Source organism: Arachis hypogaea, chromosome 18, assembly GCF_003086295.3.
Source record: "Arachis hypogaea cultivar Tifrunner chromosome 18, arahy.Tifrunner.gnm2.J5K5, whole genome shotgun sequence".
In the NCBI taxonomy this organism is placed as follows: domain Eukaryota; kingdom Viridiplantae; phylum Streptophyta; class Magnoliopsida; order Fabales; family Fabaceae; genus Arachis; species Arachis hypogaea.
In genome coordinates this window covers 127,070,402-127,090,483 of record NC_092053.1, presented here as the reverse complement: position 1 = coordinate 127,090,483, position 20,082 = coordinate 127,070,402, and the positions used below count along the sequence as shown (strand labels likewise).

The 20,082-nt window shown below is 31.8% G+C and overlaps 2 protein-coding genes across 6 annotated transcripts; one reads left to right on the top strand and one right to left on the bottom strand.

Annotated features, from left to right (window-relative positions):
* Positions 1 to 1,748: 1,748 nt before the first annotated feature.
* On the bottom strand, positions 1,749 to 10,130 carry LOC112770845 (uncharacterized). The gene is made up of 12 exons (XM_025815278.3): positions 9,812 to 10,130; positions 7,366 to 7,414; positions 7,235 to 7,283; positions 6,898 to 6,968; positions 6,133 to 6,191; positions 5,899 to 5,991; positions 4,941 to 4,998; positions 4,624 to 4,760; positions 4,467 to 4,523; positions 3,580 to 3,677; positions 2,650 to 2,855; positions 1,749 to 2,207 (listed from the first exon to the last, which is right to left on the bottom strand). The coding sequence occupies exons 1-12, from the start codon at positions 9,887 to 9,889 to the stop codon at positions 2,137 to 2,139; spliced, it is 1,026 nt and encodes a 341-aa protein (XP_025671063.1). The 5' UTR covers positions 9,890 to 10,130; the 3' UTR covers positions 1,749 to 2,136.
* A 44-nt stretch (positions 10,131 to 10,174) lies between these two features.
* On the top strand, positions 10,175 to 13,499 carry LOC112770846 (uncharacterized). 5 transcript variants are annotated; one of them, XM_025815282.3, is made up of 4 exons: positions 10,175 to 10,363; positions 10,449 to 10,517; positions 11,166 to 11,380; positions 13,188 to 13,499. In XM_025815282.3, the coding sequence occupies exons 1-3, from the start codon at positions 10,175 to 10,177 to the stop codon at positions 11,367 to 11,369; spliced, it is 462 nt and encodes a 153-aa protein (XP_025671067.1). In that variant the 3' UTR covers positions 11,370 to 11,380; positions 13,188 to 13,499. The 5 variants fall into 5 exon arrangements, with proteins under 5 accessions (XP_025671067.1, XP_072080509.1, XP_025671066.1 ...); XM_072224408.1 differs by having other exon boundaries at positions 13,175 to 13,499; XM_025815281.3 differs by lacking the exon at positions 13,188 to 13,499 and adding an exon at positions 12,336 to 12,710.
* The last annotated feature ends 6,583 nt before the right edge of the window (positions 13,500 to 20,082 follow it).

Sequence of the window (20,082 nt, the reverse complement as noted above, 5' to 3'; positions counted from 1 at the left end):
TTAATTCAATCCATGAGACTATAATAAAAATCAAAGTTAAAAAAAGAGAGAAATACTTTTAGTTCTTATTTATTGTTTACGACATAAAAATTTATATAAAATTATTTTTTATGACAAGTAAATCATAAATAGATATTTTAGGTAATTCTCCGCACCGAAATTGCTCTAAGATGCACACGCACTGCCTCTGTCCTCTGATGTTCTATAAATATTAAATAGTAATACTTTCAAGTATACGTTATTTGATATTTTATTCAGATTTATTTCCTTAATATTAAAATACTGGAGTCTTTACGACTATGTTTGGTTGAAAGGAAAGAAATAGAGAAGAAGGAAATAGAAAAGAAAAAAATTGAGTGGATTTTTATTTTTTTTAGATGTGTTTGGATGAAAGAAAAATAAGAAGAAAAGAAATGTTATAAAAAGACAATTTTACTCTTATATTATAAATTATATATAAAAAAAGTAAAAGGATAATATTGGAAGTAGAGAGAGATTTAATTTTCTCTCCTTTTTTTCCATTGTTGGAAGAAAAAAAATTAGTGGGCCCCACCAATATTTTTCCATCTATTTTCCTTCCTCTCCCATTTCTCTCCCATTTCTCTTCTCAACCAAACAAGGAAAAACAACTATTTTTCTTCCTATTTTTTTCCCTCCATTTTCCTTCCTCCCAATTTCACCTCAAACAAACACACCCTACATGTATACTAAAGCTCGTTTGCTTAGTATTTTTGAGACACATACATATATACACAAAAATACATAAATATAAAGATAAAGATACATAAATATAAAGATACATAAATTTTGTAATGTGTTTAGTAATAATGTACAAAACACACATATTTAAAAATTAAATATTAATTTTATTCTATTTTTTATTTTTTTGTGTTTTATCCCTTGATAATTTTAAAAATAATTAGAGATAGAAAGGTTAAATTTTGTGTCCTATGTATTATGTCTCTGTGTCTTAACTTTAAAAAAACGAAAATGTTTGGTAACTAAAGAAAATTAGTCAAAAACAGACATAACTTGTCTTATTTAGCATTTATTAATTGTGTATCTATGTACCACTGTGTCTATCCAAATCTGTGTCTAAACAAACAAACGATAAATATGTACCACCATATCTAACAATTAGTATCTATATCTCAACAAATAAACACAACTTAAAGACCTTTATTATATATCATCTCAGCACTCTCAAGTCAATTATCCAAAGTATCCCTGTCGTAATCACTTATCAGATTAACCTCTTCCTTTATAGATGGAATAAATATTAAGAAATTACATCAGTATAAACATTTTAGTTGTTACTCCACCCTCAAGACTTCTTACAAAGCAATTCTAGTCGAAAGACAGGTAACGTAACGAGGATGTGTTCGGAATATGTTCAAAGCTCATGATAACACCCCACCAAAAACAAAATGATCAGAATATGTTCCGTGCTTTAACCACCATTCTTTTTTTTTTTTTTTTTTTGCGCATTCTCTTTTTTTGGCACTCAGACATTGCGCTGATAAAGTTATTAAGGATAGTAATACCGAAAAAAACGAGTTATTAAGGATACCATCTCGCCACTTTATTCTCAAATCTTTAAGAATATTTTCATTTCCGGAAAAGATATAATTAGTAAAATATTTTGTATATACAAAACTACAACAGTTTAGTCTTTGCGTAATATCTTTTATGTTTTGCCAACAGTTAATAAAAAGCATTAGAGAAAGAAAAAAAGAAAGTCAAGTTAATTTATGGTGAGGCAATAATTGTTTATACTCTTAAATATTTGATTGAGTTTAATCACAATTCCTGCAACCATACGTGTAACACGTGTGCCAATACCTTGTCTCGTGTATTACTCCTGAATTCCTAATGTATTGGACTGTAATGATTGAGAACTAATTAAATGAAACTAAATTGCATACATAAGAGTTCAATTGTGAAGGAAAGATGAACTATAACTAAGTTTTGACTGTCTAGTGGTACTAATGATACAAGACACCAGTATTCATGGAACAATGAGGGGACAAAATACAAATGGTGGGTAAAAATTTCTCGGTTGTTTTTCTAACATATCTTAACATACTCTACTAAGAATTTGTACAGATAAATCTGGAATGCAGAAAAGCCAAAGCCCTAGGTGAGGCCTCTTTGCTGATTCACCTGTTGAAGCTCTTGAGGTAGATTTAATACAATTTCTGCATATGCTGGAATGGGAAACAAATAACATAACATCACAAGTAAGAAAGGTGAGAGGAACACATGTTCATTACTAGTTCTGGTTGAAAATAACTGCCCAATTTGAAGTTTTCTTTTTTTTCCCACAAATAATTGTTTAATACAAAATTGTGGGTAACCTTATTTTCCTTTTCTAAGGGGAGAGTATAATGGAAAGAAATAATTAAAAAGGAGAAGTTATGCCATGAGGCTAGTTTTGTAAAATGTACCAAAACTACTCTTACATTGTGATGCTTCTTAATGATTTTCTTAATTTCTGTGTATAATTCAAAATGGACAATGATTTATAACCAGAGGTAGTACATTATAGTAGCTGTCAAACTGTCATGCAGTTCCAAATATCCAATTAGGAGAAGGTTTTACTCGAGACGAGAAATAAACGACAAGAGAAATTAGTTGTGTAGTTTTTACCTTCTGGTAAACTCATGCTTCGTAAGGCATCTTCTGCGTAGGTTAGCCGAACTGGAGGAGCTTGAGTTCTTGAGACTCCATCTTCCTTCCTGTTCAGTGATGCAGAACTAGCAGAGTTTTTCTTGAACATTGGCCAAGCTAACACCGTGATTCGAGTTGGAAGAAGTGAAGTGAGATCCGCATATCGAAGACTGACTGTTATCTTGCTGCAAAAGAAAACGAATTCTTCAGTGCATAATACATTCAGTTTTTTTTTTTTTCGGCTTTTTGCATCAAGTTGATTGCCACAGGAAAAACCATATACATGATCATTTTGTAACATACAAAAGTGACTACTCATAATAGTTACAAAAGTACAAGACTCCAAAAGTTTGAATCTTGATTTTGAACAAGCCTGTAAACTCTGGTTCTCAATTTTCTGCATAACTTAACTGAAGGAAAGATGAATTGCTGAAGAACGTACTAGTAACTTAATTCCAGACAAACCCTAATCTCAAGTTCAGACAAAATGTACTAAGCGCATTGTAAAATACATATTCTTGTTTTAGCATTGGAAGCAAAATCACTGCTAACTTCCCCCTTTCGACCTTTTAGCATCATATCACACATAAACATGCCCTTAATTTCTTCTTTCTTTTTTTATTATAAAGTAGCATTTGCAAAAAAAAAAAAAAAAAAAAAAAAAAAAAAGAAGAAACAAATGGAGAAAAGGCCACACCACGACTGCAGTATGATACTTGCTGCACAACCATTTTCACTTCACCTTACTAACATTTTATTCGACTATTCAATAATAAGTTAAAGAACACCCAAAATCAACATTTGTTTTGGGAAGTGAGAGGGATAACTTTAACAGGCTAAAAAATACTAAATGCAAAACATAAAAAACAAATAAAAAGAGGAAGAAACAGATCACTAAATGATACTCACCAATCAAAATCAACCCGCACAAATTCAACCATGTGATAAGGAAGACTATGATACAGCTCCCTAATTTGATTTCCATAAATTTCCTTTATAAGTCTAACCTGCATGATATTTAGAAGAGAAGAAAGAAGTGGGGGATTATTGTTTGATTATATCAGAAAAATATAATTTATGGGTAAATAGGTTCAACATAGTTAATTTTTATTTAGCAGGTAATTAGCTATAACCGGATGTATTGCACCATATTAGATCTGATATAAAGAATACAAATGAGTCCTTAGCTTCAGCTCATATTCCATGTAAATAATATTACATAAAAAAAAGCATATCAGTCAAAGATAATAATGACTGCCCAAGAAAATCATGCAAGTGAATTTTCTCACATCATGGAAAATTTAGTTACAAATCAATGAACAAAGTATTATACACATTACCCCCTCTAGTTTTCAAATTAACCCTTATTTCCCTTAACTATTTAAAGACATCACACTAAGCCCTATATCTATTAAAACTATATAAAATGGCTATCATACCCTAAATTCTTCAAATAAATTAAGGGATGTAAGCGTCAACTAAAGCATTGTTGGGGATAAAATGTGAGATCATCACACCTCAAAAAAGGTACATGTACTTTGCACTTGCGTAAAGCATATCCCACTGATAATAAAAGCCAAATGTTAATATGTTGTTTTATGGATGTTTTCAGGTAATCAGAAAGAGCTTGCTACAAACATCTTAGGCCATTCATTCTTCCATAATAAATACTTGAAGAAGTGTAAGCTATTACTCCACATGTATAATAGTAAGATCATGCAAATTAGGACGCATCGGTTGCAAAAAAGAAAAAGGCATATTAAACCTCTTAATTATTACATACATGCATCATCTACCTGTTCCCGTCTATCCACATATGCCTGCAGAAGCTCTCCAATGTGATCTATGAATTTCTGAAAGCAAACCAATAAGAAATGTTTATAAATAAAAAAATAAATTAAAAGAAAACAGAGAGAAAATTGGTGCAGAGTCAACACAGATAATTTGCCATACCATTGCGTTGGATGAAAGGAGATCATTTTCTATTTCTCGTATTGGCAAGAAAAATGGAACTGTGTGTTCAAGGACAGTCATTTTTTCAAGAAATGACTTGCTCTCTAATACACAATGGTACAACTCACAAGGTTCACCTGGCAATAAATGAGCAGAAATTAATGACAAAGGAAAAACAAAGACAAAATGGAAAAGATAAAGGGCAGGTACAAAAAGGTCCAGCCTACATCTTGCCATTGCTAACATTATCATCTCACGAGTTAAATAACATACTCGTGTTAAGTTTGTCAAGAGCAATTTTTTTTTTTTCAAATTACCGGCAAAAGATGTCTCATACTGTATGCCAATTCTTGCCCCTTCCAAACAGCAAATTACCTGCTTCCAAATAACAACCAATATGAAAAATGACCATCTAGTTGTGAAGCAACAACTAAGTACAGCAATGACAATGCTATCAAAGCAAACTCCTGGGCAAATCACCAACTTTTCATGGAAGCAGGAAGAGGATAAAGAAACAATATTATTAGCAAACAAAAAGAGAAAATGCACCAAGTGGCACAATTAAGGGGAAAGACAACATCTGAGAAGCATGAAGAAAACTAGAAAAGTATACAGTGTACTCCCATGAAACAACCACAAGCATATTATCTCAGAGATAGCAATTACCATGAAACAATCATATTATCAGAGATAGCAACTCCCATGAAACAACCATAAGCATAATTTCAAAGAGAACTAATAAACATAGCACTAATCAACCATACAACTGCATACAGTGTGCTTGACAACTATGAATGATACCAACATTACTGATGAAGACATACAAACACTTTTCCAGGTAAGATAACAAGAGAATACTCAATACTCAATAGTTTCTAGGGGATTATTGATACCTCTGTCAAAATCAAATCTGAAAACCAACAACCCAACCCAATAATAGAATCCCCCCATTAAGTTCCAATGCATATATATCCCCTAGAATGCTTGAGCAAGCATGAGTAATTTTAGTATCATGAAGAATCAATTATATTATGGATCAAAATCCACATTAAGTAATGCAACCCATGTTTATAAACTTATTTATGCATGCTAATGAATGAGAATATCTATGACTCCAACTTCTAACCTCCAAGCTCATATCATCGGCCTACCATTGCTCTAAAGCTTCTGTGTCTATAAGCTTACAAACATTCAACTTTTAGGTGCAGTTACTGAAAATTAACTAGTCTCACGAGTGAAATGTGATTCAGGATGCAGCATTCATATACTACTTACCTTGTTTCCAATTTTGTAAGTAATCTTTTCCTGAGGAGAAGGCAAAAGGTTAGCATCCCCAGACATTGCTTTTCTGTCTGCCTCCATATGCACCTGATAGGGAACACATTTTACTGTTTCACATTATTACTAATGTCAACAATGAAACTGAAAACACAATTGATAATGGAGGTCATCAAAGTCAAATATCAGAATACAAATGAGAAGAAAAAGGTAAATATCACAAATCCATACCCGCTCTCTTATTGTAGCTAGTAGACCATCATTCCACTGTTCCTTGTCCAAACATATCTCTGCCAAAAGAAAAATAAGGGATGGAAGGGAAAGAAGGAGTAAAGACATAATTTTTCCTGAATATATAATTTCCAATAAACAAGATAGCAATTGAAGATATAAATGAAGAGAATAAGTATTTGAAGAAATATAATAAAAGTGAATCTCATCAAGTGAACCAGGATTTAAATATTAAGACTTTCCCAGTTTTCCCTCGTTAAGCTTTAAAAAAATGCTTTAAACTATGCTATATCTCATCCTCTGTTCAGTTCCCTTAGGTTGTCCATGCAAAAATGACCCTGATAATGATTCTATATAATTAGTTAACAATAACAGGATCATGATTTAATTCTTTTGTTTTGGTCCTGTTAAATACTCGCTAGTCCAAAACATGAAATGCAAATATTTTGATTTTTGATTTGTGAACAGTATTACTTCAACCAACCAATAGCCAAGCACCAAAAGATCAGCCTCTATTTAAGCTGAGCTAAGATACACAGTATAGAAAAATATTATTCTGCCATTTGTATAATATGATGCCTTATCAGTTGTTCTATCTCAATTAGCACCTCATCCCATGCTCCCCCAAAGACCGTGAGAGGGATATATGCAAACACACACCAAGAAAAGCAGCTTAATCAATGGACATGAAACTTGAACAAAGGCGGAGCCAGATCACTATCCACTATTTGTTAAAGAATTTGCAAATATCAAAATCAAAGCTACCTTCAGTTTGAGAAGCTCTTGCAGCTTCAAATTCTTTCTGTAAGCGTTCAAATATTATCTTGTCAGAATCCCTGCAAACCCAGCAAATTCATGTAAAAATTTGATACACAGCATACAGCATCTGACAGAGATAAACGTGTTGAAAGAATATTCTAAATCATATCCAGTAACAAATGTCCTTCACATTCTTTGGCATCACCATGGATCATGAACAACTTCAATCAGTTCTACAAATATTAATATTAATTGGCAGTTCAATTAGGTGCAATTGTGTTTTTTCAAAAATGAAGTGAAGTATTGAACTACAAAACAGTCCTTATCTTCAAAGCATTTTTACCTAGAAAGACGCTCTGTCAAATCTCCGTGTCTTTTAAGCAAGCTTCCAACTGGCATAAAAACGAATGGTATAACTTCTAAATCATGTAGGAAAAGGAAGAAATGCAAATGAAAACCAGATTAGAGACTTACATTTAGCCTTAGTAATCTCCAGTCGATTATCATCATCATGCATAAAACTCTGGAAAAAAGAGAACCCAAAAACAGTTTCAGCTAAGAAAGAAAATTAATATTGCATATAACGAGGGAAATATGTAACTAAAAAAATATTCAAATCAAGTTGAAAACACTGTACATGGTAAAAGACACACTAACATCATACAAAGTTTAACTTTACAAAGCAATCACAGTATATTTTGTTTTCACACGAGTGTAATATATAGTCATATAGATTGACAACTGTGATTGTAGAATTCTAAGAGGCAGCTTTAGCTTGTGACACTAATTTCGATTACAAAAGCTTAAAAGTTAAAATTCTATTCCTGTCTGTTTATAAACAATTCGAAATTCGAATCTTCATTAAATAACTTATTCATGTAAAGAATGGATTAATATCTTGTTCTACTATTGGAATTTTCAGGCTTCCAAAACATGAACAATTCAAAATTTCAAATCTCCATCCCCATAGCTGTGCACAGAAATAATGCATTATCATCTTATTAAATAATTTGGACATTAAACATTTTAGTTCCTTTTCTAAAACTCCATGCGCATCAGCCCATGCCTCAAACGAGTATTTATCCAGCAATATAGAAGCAAAATGGAAACTTATACCTATCTATAACCATCCCTAATAATTACATGTAACCAACTAGTAGTGCCATATTGACAGGAGTCAAGAAGACATATATTTTTCTCATTTCAAATAACACCTATGCAATAACATCAGGCTGTCGCCGTCATCTAATTCTTTAGACTTCACTTTCTTTGTTATGTAACAAGCCTACAGGGGATTCTAAGTTTATCTGCATTAAACATGGCATACACCATCAAATTATCATGTATCATGAAGGTCAACCATATGGCTATAAATCATAATTAAAGGTATGAAAGCCGATTGATGGTAAAGCTCCCTACATACTCAGGTATAATAGAAACAGCTCCACCACATCAGATCATAAGGCAAAGTAAATTCCACAATGCTACTACGTCAAGCATTTTAAGCCAATGGGTAATTAATCTAACGGGTACCTTGTTCCTAAACCTGTATGAACTTGATTATCACCTAGCAACCCAAAATGAAAATCACTGAAAGAAGATCTGGACTATACAGTCTAGAGCTGAAGCTTTTACATCTGATTCCATGCTCATATTCACAGCCTAATTATCTATTCTGGACTGAAGCTATTGATTTACACCATTTATCTCTTTTATTCTCATATTTACTATCTTCAACTAGCATTTGGTTCATCGTGCACTTACATCATTATGTTTCTAGAATCATTAATTCGGATAACATTATGTTTTAAAGTATTATCATGGTTTAATTTGTATTTATCTGATTTTGGCCATGTTTTGCCGTTATATGAAAAAGTTTTTAATACTTCTTTCCAAATATACCCATCATCACTTCAATGAATGGCCTGATTACCTCACCAAATCAAAATGATGCAGTTTTATGGGTAGCCACCTCAACCTCAACCTACTCTCTCCCACATGACAGCACTAATGCAGCAGCTGGATGCTGAAAATCCTAAGCCTATCAATCTTCCCAGCATGTTGACTACCCCGACAGCCACCAAACAAAAGTTAAATAAATACAAAGATATTAAAACTGCAGGAAACATTGCAATAATGCAATACACAAAGCTCTTTTTCCCCCTTATTCATGCTCATCAATCCCAAATTAACGATGAGGAGAGCAATTATAATAAACGAGAAAAGCAACAACAAATAGTCATCCAAACCAACCAGACTTATTGAGGTGAGAACTGAGAACCATTACCACTACCCCCTTTAACTGCATAATACATATTGCTGCCCAGCATATAGTTCAATTTGCTGCATGGTTGTACAATCATCTCAGTAGAAAGAGGAGGTAAAGAAAGGAAGAAACAGTAAAGCTTCAAAGTGGTCCTTGACAAAAGAAAGTTGATAAACCCTCCAAATTGGTGTAACTAAAAACCTTCTTACTTTAAAATTGAAAATTGCACTCCTATCTATTGCGTAATCCTTAATTAGACATTGTGTAAAACTGTAAAAGTTAGGTCAAATTATTCCTTCTTAGGGATCTCAGTCACCAAAAAAAGGACTAATTGTGGAGCAATGAAGTACCATATGTCAACATCTACAAGACCACCATAAATTCATGGCGACTAAATTACTCGGATATCTATAACTATACAAAACAAACCAAATAGTAAATAAATAAACTTAAAGAAGATGTTCTACTATAGAATTCTAACTAACAACAGTGAAACTCACATGAAGAAACACCGCATTAGGGTTTCTTATTGCAATGATAACAGCAAAAAATTGAAAGGAATACATAGAAGGGCCCCGGAATTCACTACCGTAACAAGAAACTAATTAACAACAAAACAAAGAGAGAAGATGAAAGAAAGAATGGATAAGAGACCTTGCGAGAAGACGAATCGGTAGAGAATGGATATTTTCGAGGCCTCTTTCGAAGGGATTCGTCGATGTCGCTATCCATGTGCTTGTTTTCTTTTTCTTCTTCTTCTTCTTCTTCTTCGTAGTGATGAATGCCGCGGTGGTAGCAGCGATGAACACAAACACAACAGGGGACAGTTCAGGTGGACAAGCTCTCAGTCTTCCCACTGAAGAAAATTGGAAACAATTTACAAATTGGGCTCGGCCCAACATAATGGGCCGAAATGTCTTTATTGGGCCCTGTTGATAATATTCTCAGAAAAAACGTTTTCTGGAAAAAAAAAATAAACGTTTCCGGAACTTTCGCTCCTCATAACGAAGAGAAAAAATGAGAGGAATTGGTGGGCCCCTCCTATGCATCGGAGATCTCCTCAGCGACGTCGGAGAAGAAGGAGACGCCGCCGTGGTGGTGTCACCGGTGGCAGAATATCGCCGCCACGAAAAGCCCCCCGCTTCCACTTGCCGTTTAGATCTAGAAGGCGATTCTCATGTCCCTGACCTTACCAAACTCTTCCAGGTTCAGCACCTTACACTTTTCGTCGTTTCGCACTAATTCACCATCCATCTCTATTCCATTGCTCTAATTTCTCATTCGCTTTCAGGAAAACTATGATCACTTGGTTTCGGCACTTGCTGGGACCGATCATTCTTGGACTTCTCTAACCTTAAAGGTAAGTAAATTGAAATATATATAATATAAGTTAGTATAAGAGTGTAATTTTGATTCAATACATTATAAAAAGTGTAATTTGGATGCAATATATTATAAAAAAAAAAAAAAAAAGTTATTAGAGGTTACGAAATTAGAGTTTAATTTTGATTTACTATTCTTTTAGATTATCATTTAGGTGTCAACATAAAAGGTGGTTATTTTTGTTAATATCTCGTTACATAATTAGATACATGAACATTAAAAAATCTTCATAGAATCAAGAGAATCAGTGGATTTGGAGAAAATTGAACAATTTGAATTTAGTGTTACAAGATGCATGATTTTTGGTATGTAGAGCTAAAATAAAACTATCAATAAAGTATATACAAGAGTCACCGACTTCTGATAAGTGATTAACTCTAACTAATAGTGTCCTTGTCAGAATCTAATCTATCTATTTGGTTATTTGTTATCACTTATTAGCTAGGTGATTTTTAAGATAAATCCTAATGATATAAAAATGTAAAATTGTGATGGTAATTAAAAAATTATGTTGCAGTTCTAGAATTCAAATAACCAAGTTAAATATTGTTGGTAATATTATTTTTATGGTGTGATTGATGGATCTTGCTCTTTTTCATTAATAATTTTTGTGGGGTTTATTTAGCTGTGCACTGCTCTAGAGACTGCGAATCATTTGGTTCAATCAACCAGCACAAATGTTACATCGTTATCTGAGAAAGTTGGGGAGCTTCAGAAAATTGTTAAGAGGGCGGATTCTGCCATAGCTGCAGCAAGGGAAGTTCATGCTGTCATGGATAATAACAATGGTACAATGGGAGGTTCAAGTAGTACAACTTCCAGGGCTTGAATTAAGACAAGGTTAGTAACATACTAACATTATCCATGAATACATGATGTTTTATTGCTTTGTTGATGTTAATGGATGCTCCATGCTGGTGTGGGATGATGTATTTCAAAAGAAACTGATGTAACATAGTGAGTTTTTTAGTAGCAGTTTTATTTCATGTCCTTTAGTTGGCTGTTTGATCCTGGATTTTGGCTGAGGAAAATATATACAATACTTCTTAACATAATACAAAGATATTTAGTGTTTTATATAGGAAAAGAATGAAAAAGACTATTGACAGGGTATTAAATAAATTTGTGGTTATTAATCTCAGACTCAGAAAACACTGGTTTTAGCACTACGAAGAGTGCTTTGGAGGTCTGCAAACTTCAGTGGTTTAGCACATCATCATTGTGAATCTTATTAAGAACAATAGTTGTAAATAAGATTTACTGAGAAATGCATATTCACAATTGAATGAGTCATAGACATCCTAAGAGAACTTAGAAGGTATTCAGAGTGGTTGAAGAACTGCAAATAAGATTTACTGAGTAATGCATTTATCCCAGTAATTTAGATTGATCAATTCAAGTTTTTTGTGATACTCATTCAGTTAAAAGTTAGGTTATAGGCAAGGTACTTGATACTTGATGGGAGTTCTAAACCTGCATTTAGCGACCTTCCAGGATAGAAATACTGAAACCTTGAGGGACACAAAATTGTTAGGAGAATATATAGGTACAAAGTCAAGCAAATTGCCTTTATCATCCTAGGACGGGTTTCCTCTGTATCTCTCTATCTTTGCTGTCTCATTGTCTTTGTATTTGTATCTTGGCAGTTGGCATATGCTCCTGTTTATACCTCTTGCTTCAAATGCAGTAACTCTGCTAAATTTAAGGGGATATATGAATTCAATGGGAATAATAATATTCCTGTTTATACCTTAGACCAATTCCTATTGATTAGGTTTATTCGTTTTGGAAGTAGGAAAAAGGCAGAGTCTTTGTGGCAATGTGTAGTTTACACCACTATGTGGAGTATTTGGTTGGAGGGCACTCTGCTTACATTCAACTACAAATTTTTGGACAAGCAAGCTTTATGGGATACAATTCAATGTTTGGCATCAATATGGTGTAAAGCCCATGATCTTTACGGATCGAAAAGCTTTTCTTCATTGATATCTCTTCTATTTTTATTGCTGCTGTCGATTTTTTGCTATAGTAGAGGGGAATTCTTATCCTTTGTTTACATTTCAATGTTCTGGAGCTGGTCCCAAAGATACAATGGAGCATGTGTTAGAGAAGACTTAATAATCTTTGAATACCTTGTTCCAAATTTCCAATTAGGTAGCTGTTTTGGTTATGGCATTTTTCACATGTTTCCACTTACCATGTTTTATATGTTAGATTTCTGTTAAGGATGATTTTAAATTGTGAAAAGTTCGTTAAGAAAAGTGGTAATTGTCAACTAAAAGCTGATGTAAGTATAATATTGATAAACTACAAGGATGTGAGTATATTTCATACATATATTGTTAGTAAACCATTTGAGAGTATACTCTGAAATTATTTTTTCAACTCTCATTTTTTAGAGGGTTTAGGATTTAAAGTTTAGAATTTAGGGTTTGAGATAAAGAAAAAAAATGATTGATATTTGTTGAAAAATAGTTGGTTTCCTAATTAAATTCTTTTCTGCTTTAGCTTTTCTGCTCTAATACTCTCTCCTCTTATTCAATAATAAATATAGATAAATAATTCAGTTAATCGTTCATACTTTCTTTCTATTGTATTAATCTTATGAAATGTAACTCGGAGTTACTTTTGAAGCAAAAAATTACAGGAAGTTCTGCGGTGCTGACCCCCTTTGTCAACATGCTGTGTTGTTCATGCGTGTCCTGGGAAGAAGACGGCGCGTGTGAGGGCTTAGCGTTGAGTTTATGAAGGGGAGGTTGATTCCCGTTATACCTTCCTGTGAGAGTAGAGAATTAATCGCTAATATGCTATTAATGAAGGTTTGGTCATGGGTAGTAGTAGTTGATGGGACGACAATTTAATTAAAGGGGAATGAAGAAAATTAAAAAACGCCACCAAAAATCCCCAACGGTTGACCCAAAAAATATTAAAGAAATAGAATTGAATATTATTAAGAATATTCACTCCTCTTTTGGATGATTTAATATTCATACAACAACCCTCTGTTGTCGTTGAAGCTACGACCGGACGAGCAGAAAGGGAGATCTAATGGCTGGCGATATGCAGTAGAGGAGCCGAGACGCTTGTCGCAATTCACTGACTGCTTTACTACCTAGTGAATTCTATCAATAAATACACCACGAACTCCTCCTTAGCATAACATAGAAATTACTGACAAATTCCATTTGCAATATAAACTCATTTCCATCGCACTGAACTGGATATATTCAAACCCTGAATCCTAAGCTTGCACTCTTACCATGAGGGTTTGTTTTCCTTTTTTTATTCTTTTGTTGGGTCATCACTACTCAAATGGTTCCTTTGGTCCAACAGTAAAGTTATGGGTAGTGATTGTTCACAAAAGAACAGCGACCCATACCACTCCTATTTTCTTTTAAAGAATTACTTTGGCACCAATAATTGCCTGCCATCCGGGGCCTCAATTCACGGCCTTTCTTATAAATAAGTAGAAGCCAATAAGCCCACCGCAAAAAAGGCCCAGTGACCCACCCACCTAAGAAACTTCGTTAGCCAAATCATTTACCAAAAAAAAAAAAAAAATGGGACACAAAAACGGGAGACATTAGACCATAAACAACCACGTTCCCTCCCCCTCCATGCGTCGAGCTCTTATGATGATGCGTCTGGACAACATAGCATGCTTATAAAGGTCACCACAGAATTTTTCTATATATCTGATGGAACTGCTAAAATTTGAGAATGAAAGGCTGAATCAAGTTGAATTTAGAAACGAGGTATTTTTTATTCTGTTTTTTGCGGAAGCTGATTATTCAAAAAAAAAAAAAAAAAAAATTTGTCTCTAAATCCAGATAGAAACAGAAAAAGAAAGAAGAGAATGAGACCAGTATATCTTGGTTCGGTTTCTTAGTACTATAAAATTTATATCCAATCTCTACTATATAGTAAAATTTTTACTATAATCAACTAGATTACATACAGAAATACTAATGAATTACAATCCTAATTTATCTAGTGTCTTAACTTGGCAAAAGAGAACCCACTAATTCAATCGGAGAAATACTAATGAATTACAATCCTAATTTATCTAGTGTCTTAACTTGGCAAAAGAGAACCCACTAATTCAATCGGCCACCAAGTGCTATTCTAACTTAGCAAGGGAAACTAAACCTTAGTTCAACAAAACCAAATTACACAGAAACTGAATTAGTTTTTTCATGTATCTCTCTTGCCTCTTCTCTAAGGTAGCGTTTGGTGGAGAGACAGAGATGGAAAGACTGAGACTAAGAGATAGAGACTAAGAGACAGATATTGAAATAAATCTCAGCATTCTATTTGGTGCAAAGTGGGAGACAGAAATTGAAACAAGAATGAAACTCTAATTTAATTTGTACAAAGGGTAAAATTGGAATTAATTAATTGAAATGAGGATATTTTAGGTATAAAATGTTATTAAAGTTTTAGTCTCCATCTCTAAAAATTTTAGGGAAGTGGATCATCTCCAGTGAAAAAAATGGATAGTATCCAGTGTAGAATCTCACCTATCATTATTCTCTCTCTCCTATTTAATTTTGGTCCTACTTAAAAAATTAAAGGTGAGAGATCACACTTTATTCTCTCAAGTGTTAAAAAAAATGGAGAGGATCCATTTTCAAATTTTAGTCTCCTGTGTTCCTACTTTTTGGAGGTACTGAAATACTGAAATTTTAGGGACGGAGACAGAAATTTTAGTACCAGTCTCTGAACCAACAAACATGATATTGAGTCTCAGTCTCTGTCTCAGTACCTCAAAACAAACGCTACCTAATAGCATTCTCTTTTTCTTGTCTTCAAATGTTGAAGTGAGGCCAGTTTTATAGGGTGAGTCCCTTCTTTCAAATTGCTTCATTGCCTCTTCCAATTTCTGGTACCTTCTTTCTATTACAGATGTCTTCTTTAGCATGCAATACTTTTTCACTTTGCTCCACTACCTCGGTGTCCGAATATTTTGTTTTTGTCCTACCAACCTTTGAAATTTTGATCCTCCTAGAGCTGTTGTCTTCCTTAACATGTAAAGCTTTTTCCATTTTGTGTCAATACAGCTGTTGCCCAATGCATTGCGTTTTTGTTTTGCTCTTCCAAATTCAGCTAGTGATCTTCTGTATTTTGATCTTACGATGTTTTTGTGTTTTTGCCATCTCTTACTTCTTTTCTAATGTTGCCAACTGTCCCATTTGCTTTTTTTTTGGTCATCTATGAATTGCCGAGTCTTTTGTTTTAGCTTCATGAAACTGATGTTGTTGGGAATAAGTAATATGACCACAATCCAATCAATCATGTGACAAATAATTTGTTATTGTTATTATATTAAAATGTTAATATAATAAGGTCCTTAATTAAATTTAGAGATTTATCATTGTGATAGTAATCATAATATTGAGAGATAAATCTTTTATATTTTAATCTAAATTGTTCTTGGTCATAGGATTATTAAAAAGGACATTAATAATCCGGAAAGATATATAACGGTCTTCATTTGATGAAGATTAATAGATCTTATTTATTAATATATATATATATATATATATATATATATATATATATATATATATATATATATATATATATATATATATATATATATATATGGTGCATATAGAGATATGACCATTGAACTGACTCACTTTGAAAATTTCTAATGGTTATAATTACCGTATATTTGTCAATAGGATATTCTCAAGATGAACATAGTAATAGAGTTTCCTTTGACTTGTGACTGTCATAGTAATTAACAATGTATTTATTATACTTTGATTCTGGACACCTAATACCCTAGGGTGCTAGTTGAATGGATATTGGGTATGATTTAAATACTTGTAGAATTAATGATTAGTCAATAAGGAATCCGTCAACTCTCGATAAAGAGTTTGAGCTCTATGATTATAATGACTGAGATGAATAAAACCTTGGTCAAGGGGATTGAATGAATGAAGAAATGAGTTTCTTAGGTCATTCACAATTCATTATAATAATGGTAACAAGTTAGAGTTTGACAATTAAACCATACTCTAAGGGTTAACTTGGAAAGATGGAAGGAATTATACTTCGTTCTTCTAAGGTTCTTAGTAAAAATATATTACTTCATACTATCGGGTCGTTGAGGAGTGTTGCTAGACGCCAACCTTGATTAGTAAATTTAGTATGACTAATTTACTACCCGCTTAGTATTGAACCTATGGGGTCACACACTAACGAGTGTTCTAATCTTTGCTATAGAATTATTTAATTATTATTTTGATTTGATCAAATAAATAATTATATTAATTCAAATGAAATATTATTATATTATTTGCTAGCACCAAGAATATAATAATAGTATGATAATTGAGAATATTATATGAGATTTGAGAATAATTAGTTATTCTATTTCTAAACTTGAATTCTAAATTTGGATGAGATCCTAACTGATCTTATTTCAAATTGAGTTATGATATGATTCATAAATTTGAAAGATTCAAATTTAAAATAACAAGATATGATTTAAATTTGAATTGAGAATCAAATTTAAAAGCAGTAACAAATCTCATACTATATATATGTATGCCAAGAGTAAAGGAAAAATGAGAATGAAGTGAGAAGAGTTTTATTCCTTTACCTCTACACACATAAACGTATGTGAGCCTGATTTTTGGAGAAGAATTTTATGGCGTGCAAAGAGTTGCAAGAGGTTTATCAATTTAGATCAGATGTCCATTGGTCAAGGAGTTGACAGCAAAGGTTGGTCTCGGTGTGGATATGTATAGAGTCTTCGTACAATCAAAAAATAAAGTTTTTACTAAAATGTTTAAAGGTATTTAGATCTGATATATATATATATTATTGGAATAAAGTTTAAGCACAAAATAGATCTTTAGGATTACTTTATCACTTTCGCTGCGTGTTATGAACACATGGTAATTCTTTAGTAGTATTAGAGCTTTGGCTTTTTGTGTTTAAATCTTTATTCCTATTTTCTTAAAAGTTTGTGAATTAATAGGATTAATTCAAATTGTTTTTAAGCATGTGATATATTTATTTCCATTGAGATAGTTTTCTAATAAATTAATAGTTAATTTATTTTAATTATTTAATTATGATTAAATTATCATTCTTTTAATATAAAAGTTATATTTATAATCAAATATTTTGTTTGATTTTTTTTATTTATTAAATTTTATTGTGATTTTGATCACAATAAAAAGAATAAGATGTAAAATATCTTTTGTTTGTTTTTTATATATATAAGTGTATATATAAAGGTCAAATTTGATTTAATAATTTTTAAGGCTAAACGTTAGTACATGAAAAATCAAATTTTGATTTGATTAATGTGTTTTGAACACTATAATTTTAGAAATTAGTTTTTCTAATGTTCTTGATTATAAAGAGCGGTCTGACAACCAGGAGTTTTATTTTCAAGATAATAATCAGTATATATATTTGATGTATTAAGGATTTAATTTTATATTTTTACCTAGACAACCTAGGAGTATAAAATTTAATCCATGAATACTGGTAAAAATTTTCTAACAATAGAGATAAATCCTAAAAGTTAGGAGATTGTCAAAAAAATAAATTTATCTCTTGTTTACAAGGAACAACCTAACAACCAGGAGACTTGTACTCAAAGATGGAATTTATTTATGCATATGATGATGTATAAGGAGAACTAATTTTATACTTGAACCTAGACAACCTAAGGGTATAAAATATAATTCAGTTAAATAATTGTCTGACAACCAAATAATTCTTTGAGATTATAATTATATGGGATATAACTTAATCATGTTTATTTAGAATAGGTATGAGTAATAACTTGACAACCAAGGTACTCATTCACGATTCTAAATAATTTTGTCAGAAATATAGATTTTTTGATTTACTTTCATATTTTAAATTTTTAAATATGTCCATCTTTCGTATGGCATACTTGAAAGTAATAAATTGGCTATACATTGAGAATTGTTCTTTTGTATAAAAGGGTTATCATGGACATAATAATCCTATTGAAATAATATTGTCTAATAAAATTAGTTTTGGAATGGTAAGAACTTTTGAAGTATTTGTAATATTATTTTACTACAATATGGGTTGTTTTGACAACCATGAGTTCTAATTTCAAAAGCATATACCCACTATTTATTACTGAACATCTTGAGAAGATGTATGGTGCCCAAAGTAAGATAGTATGACTATCAAAAATTTTATTTAAACTAGTGGGAGTATTGGGTAATATATTTTGAATAGAGAATGAGATTCTCTAATTGATATTAATTGATATTCTATTGAATAGAGAATGAGATTCTTTCAATGCACAAATACTAATTCTCTATGTACTTCATCATGTTTAAGAAACAAGGAATTTAGTTGAGGATCACTATTTGTTAAATATTTAGATTACATTTTAGAAATGTGACTAAATTAACAAATTTCCCACTAAATCAATTTTTTTATCCATATGAGATATGAAAAAGGCATAAGCTGAAACTCAAGAACATTAGAGTTTAGAGATGTCTTATATGTGTTAAAAAATTGCACAACAATAGAATTGATATTAGGTCCAATAAATGAGATTTATTGGTTACCCTAAAGAAATAATGAGATTATTTTTATTACTCTTCTTATGACAAAGTGTTTGTAATAAGAGATTAAACTCTTTTTTAGAAAAAGGGATTCCATCTTAAAGAAAGAGTGGGAGTACAATTACTTTTATTAGAATTATATACCACTCAATAGAGGATATACTTTTTCCTGAAAGTATAAAAAGTTTGATCGTCAAACTAACTTTTCGAAAAAGTAACCTATTTGTATAATGATACAATTCTATAAAGATAGATCTAATTGTTACTTAGATTTTTTATAATCATGTTCAATAAAGATTGTTCTTAAAATAAAATTATGCACTATTGTAGTAGGAGATTTCATGTTTTGAGAAAACGTGATATTTATTATGCACTAAGTGTATTTTACAAAAGGTCAAGCAAACATGCTCAAGAGCAAAGGTGTTTAAGGTCAAAGAGTTTTGATAAATACAAATGTCCAATGAAAAATTATACACATGATTGATTGGCTCTAGTGCAAGTGGGAGATTATTGTGATAATAGTATGCCCAAGATCCAATCTATCATGATTGGCTCTCGTGCAAGTGGGAGATTGTTGGGAATAAGTAGTATGACCACAATCCAATCAATCATGTGACAAATAATTTGTTATTGTTATTATATTAAAATGTTAATATAATAAGGTCCTTGATTAAATTTAGAGATTTATCATTGTGATAGTGATCATAATATTGAGAGATAAATCTTTTATATTTTAATCTAAATTGTTCTTGGTCATAGGATTATTAAAAAGGACATTAATAATCTGGAAAGATCAATATATATATAACGGTCTTCATTGGATGAAGATTAATAGATCTCATTTATTAAATTATATATATAGATGGTGCATATAGAGATATGACCATTGAACTGACTCACTTTGAGAATTCCTAATGGTTATAATTACCGTATATTTGTCAATAGGATATTCTCAAGATGAAC

What these genes read in the sequence shown, in the direction of transcription:
- LOC112770845 (XM_025815278.3), bottom strand. Translation starts at nt 9,889, where the DNA reads ATGGATAGCGACATCGACGAATCCCTTCGAAAGAGGCCTCGAAAATAT. An exon ending in GTATGAGACATCTTTTGCCG is followed by an intron (nt 4,761 to 4,940) that starts GTAATTTGAAAA and finishes ATTTATTGCCAG; the next exon opens with GTGAACCTTGTGAGTTGTAC. An exon ending in AAGCATGAGTTTACCAGAAG is followed by an intron (nt 2,208 to 2,649) that starts GTAAAAACTACA and finishes TTCCCATTCCAG; the next exon opens with CATATGCAGAAATTGTATTA.
- LOC112770846 (XM_025815282.3), top strand. Translation starts at nt 10,175, where the DNA reads ATGAGAGGAATTGGTGGGCCCCTCCTATGCATCGGAGATCTCCTCAGC. An exon ending in ACCTTACCAAACTCTTCCAG is followed by an intron (nt 10,364 to 10,448) that starts GTTCAGCACCTT and finishes ATTCGCTTTCAG; the next exon opens with GAAAACTATGATCACTTGGT. An exon ending in GGACTTCTCTAACCTTAAAG is followed by an intron (nt 10,518 to 11,165) that starts GTAAGTAAATTG and finishes GGGTTTATTTAG; the next exon opens with CTGTGCACTGCTCTAGAGAC.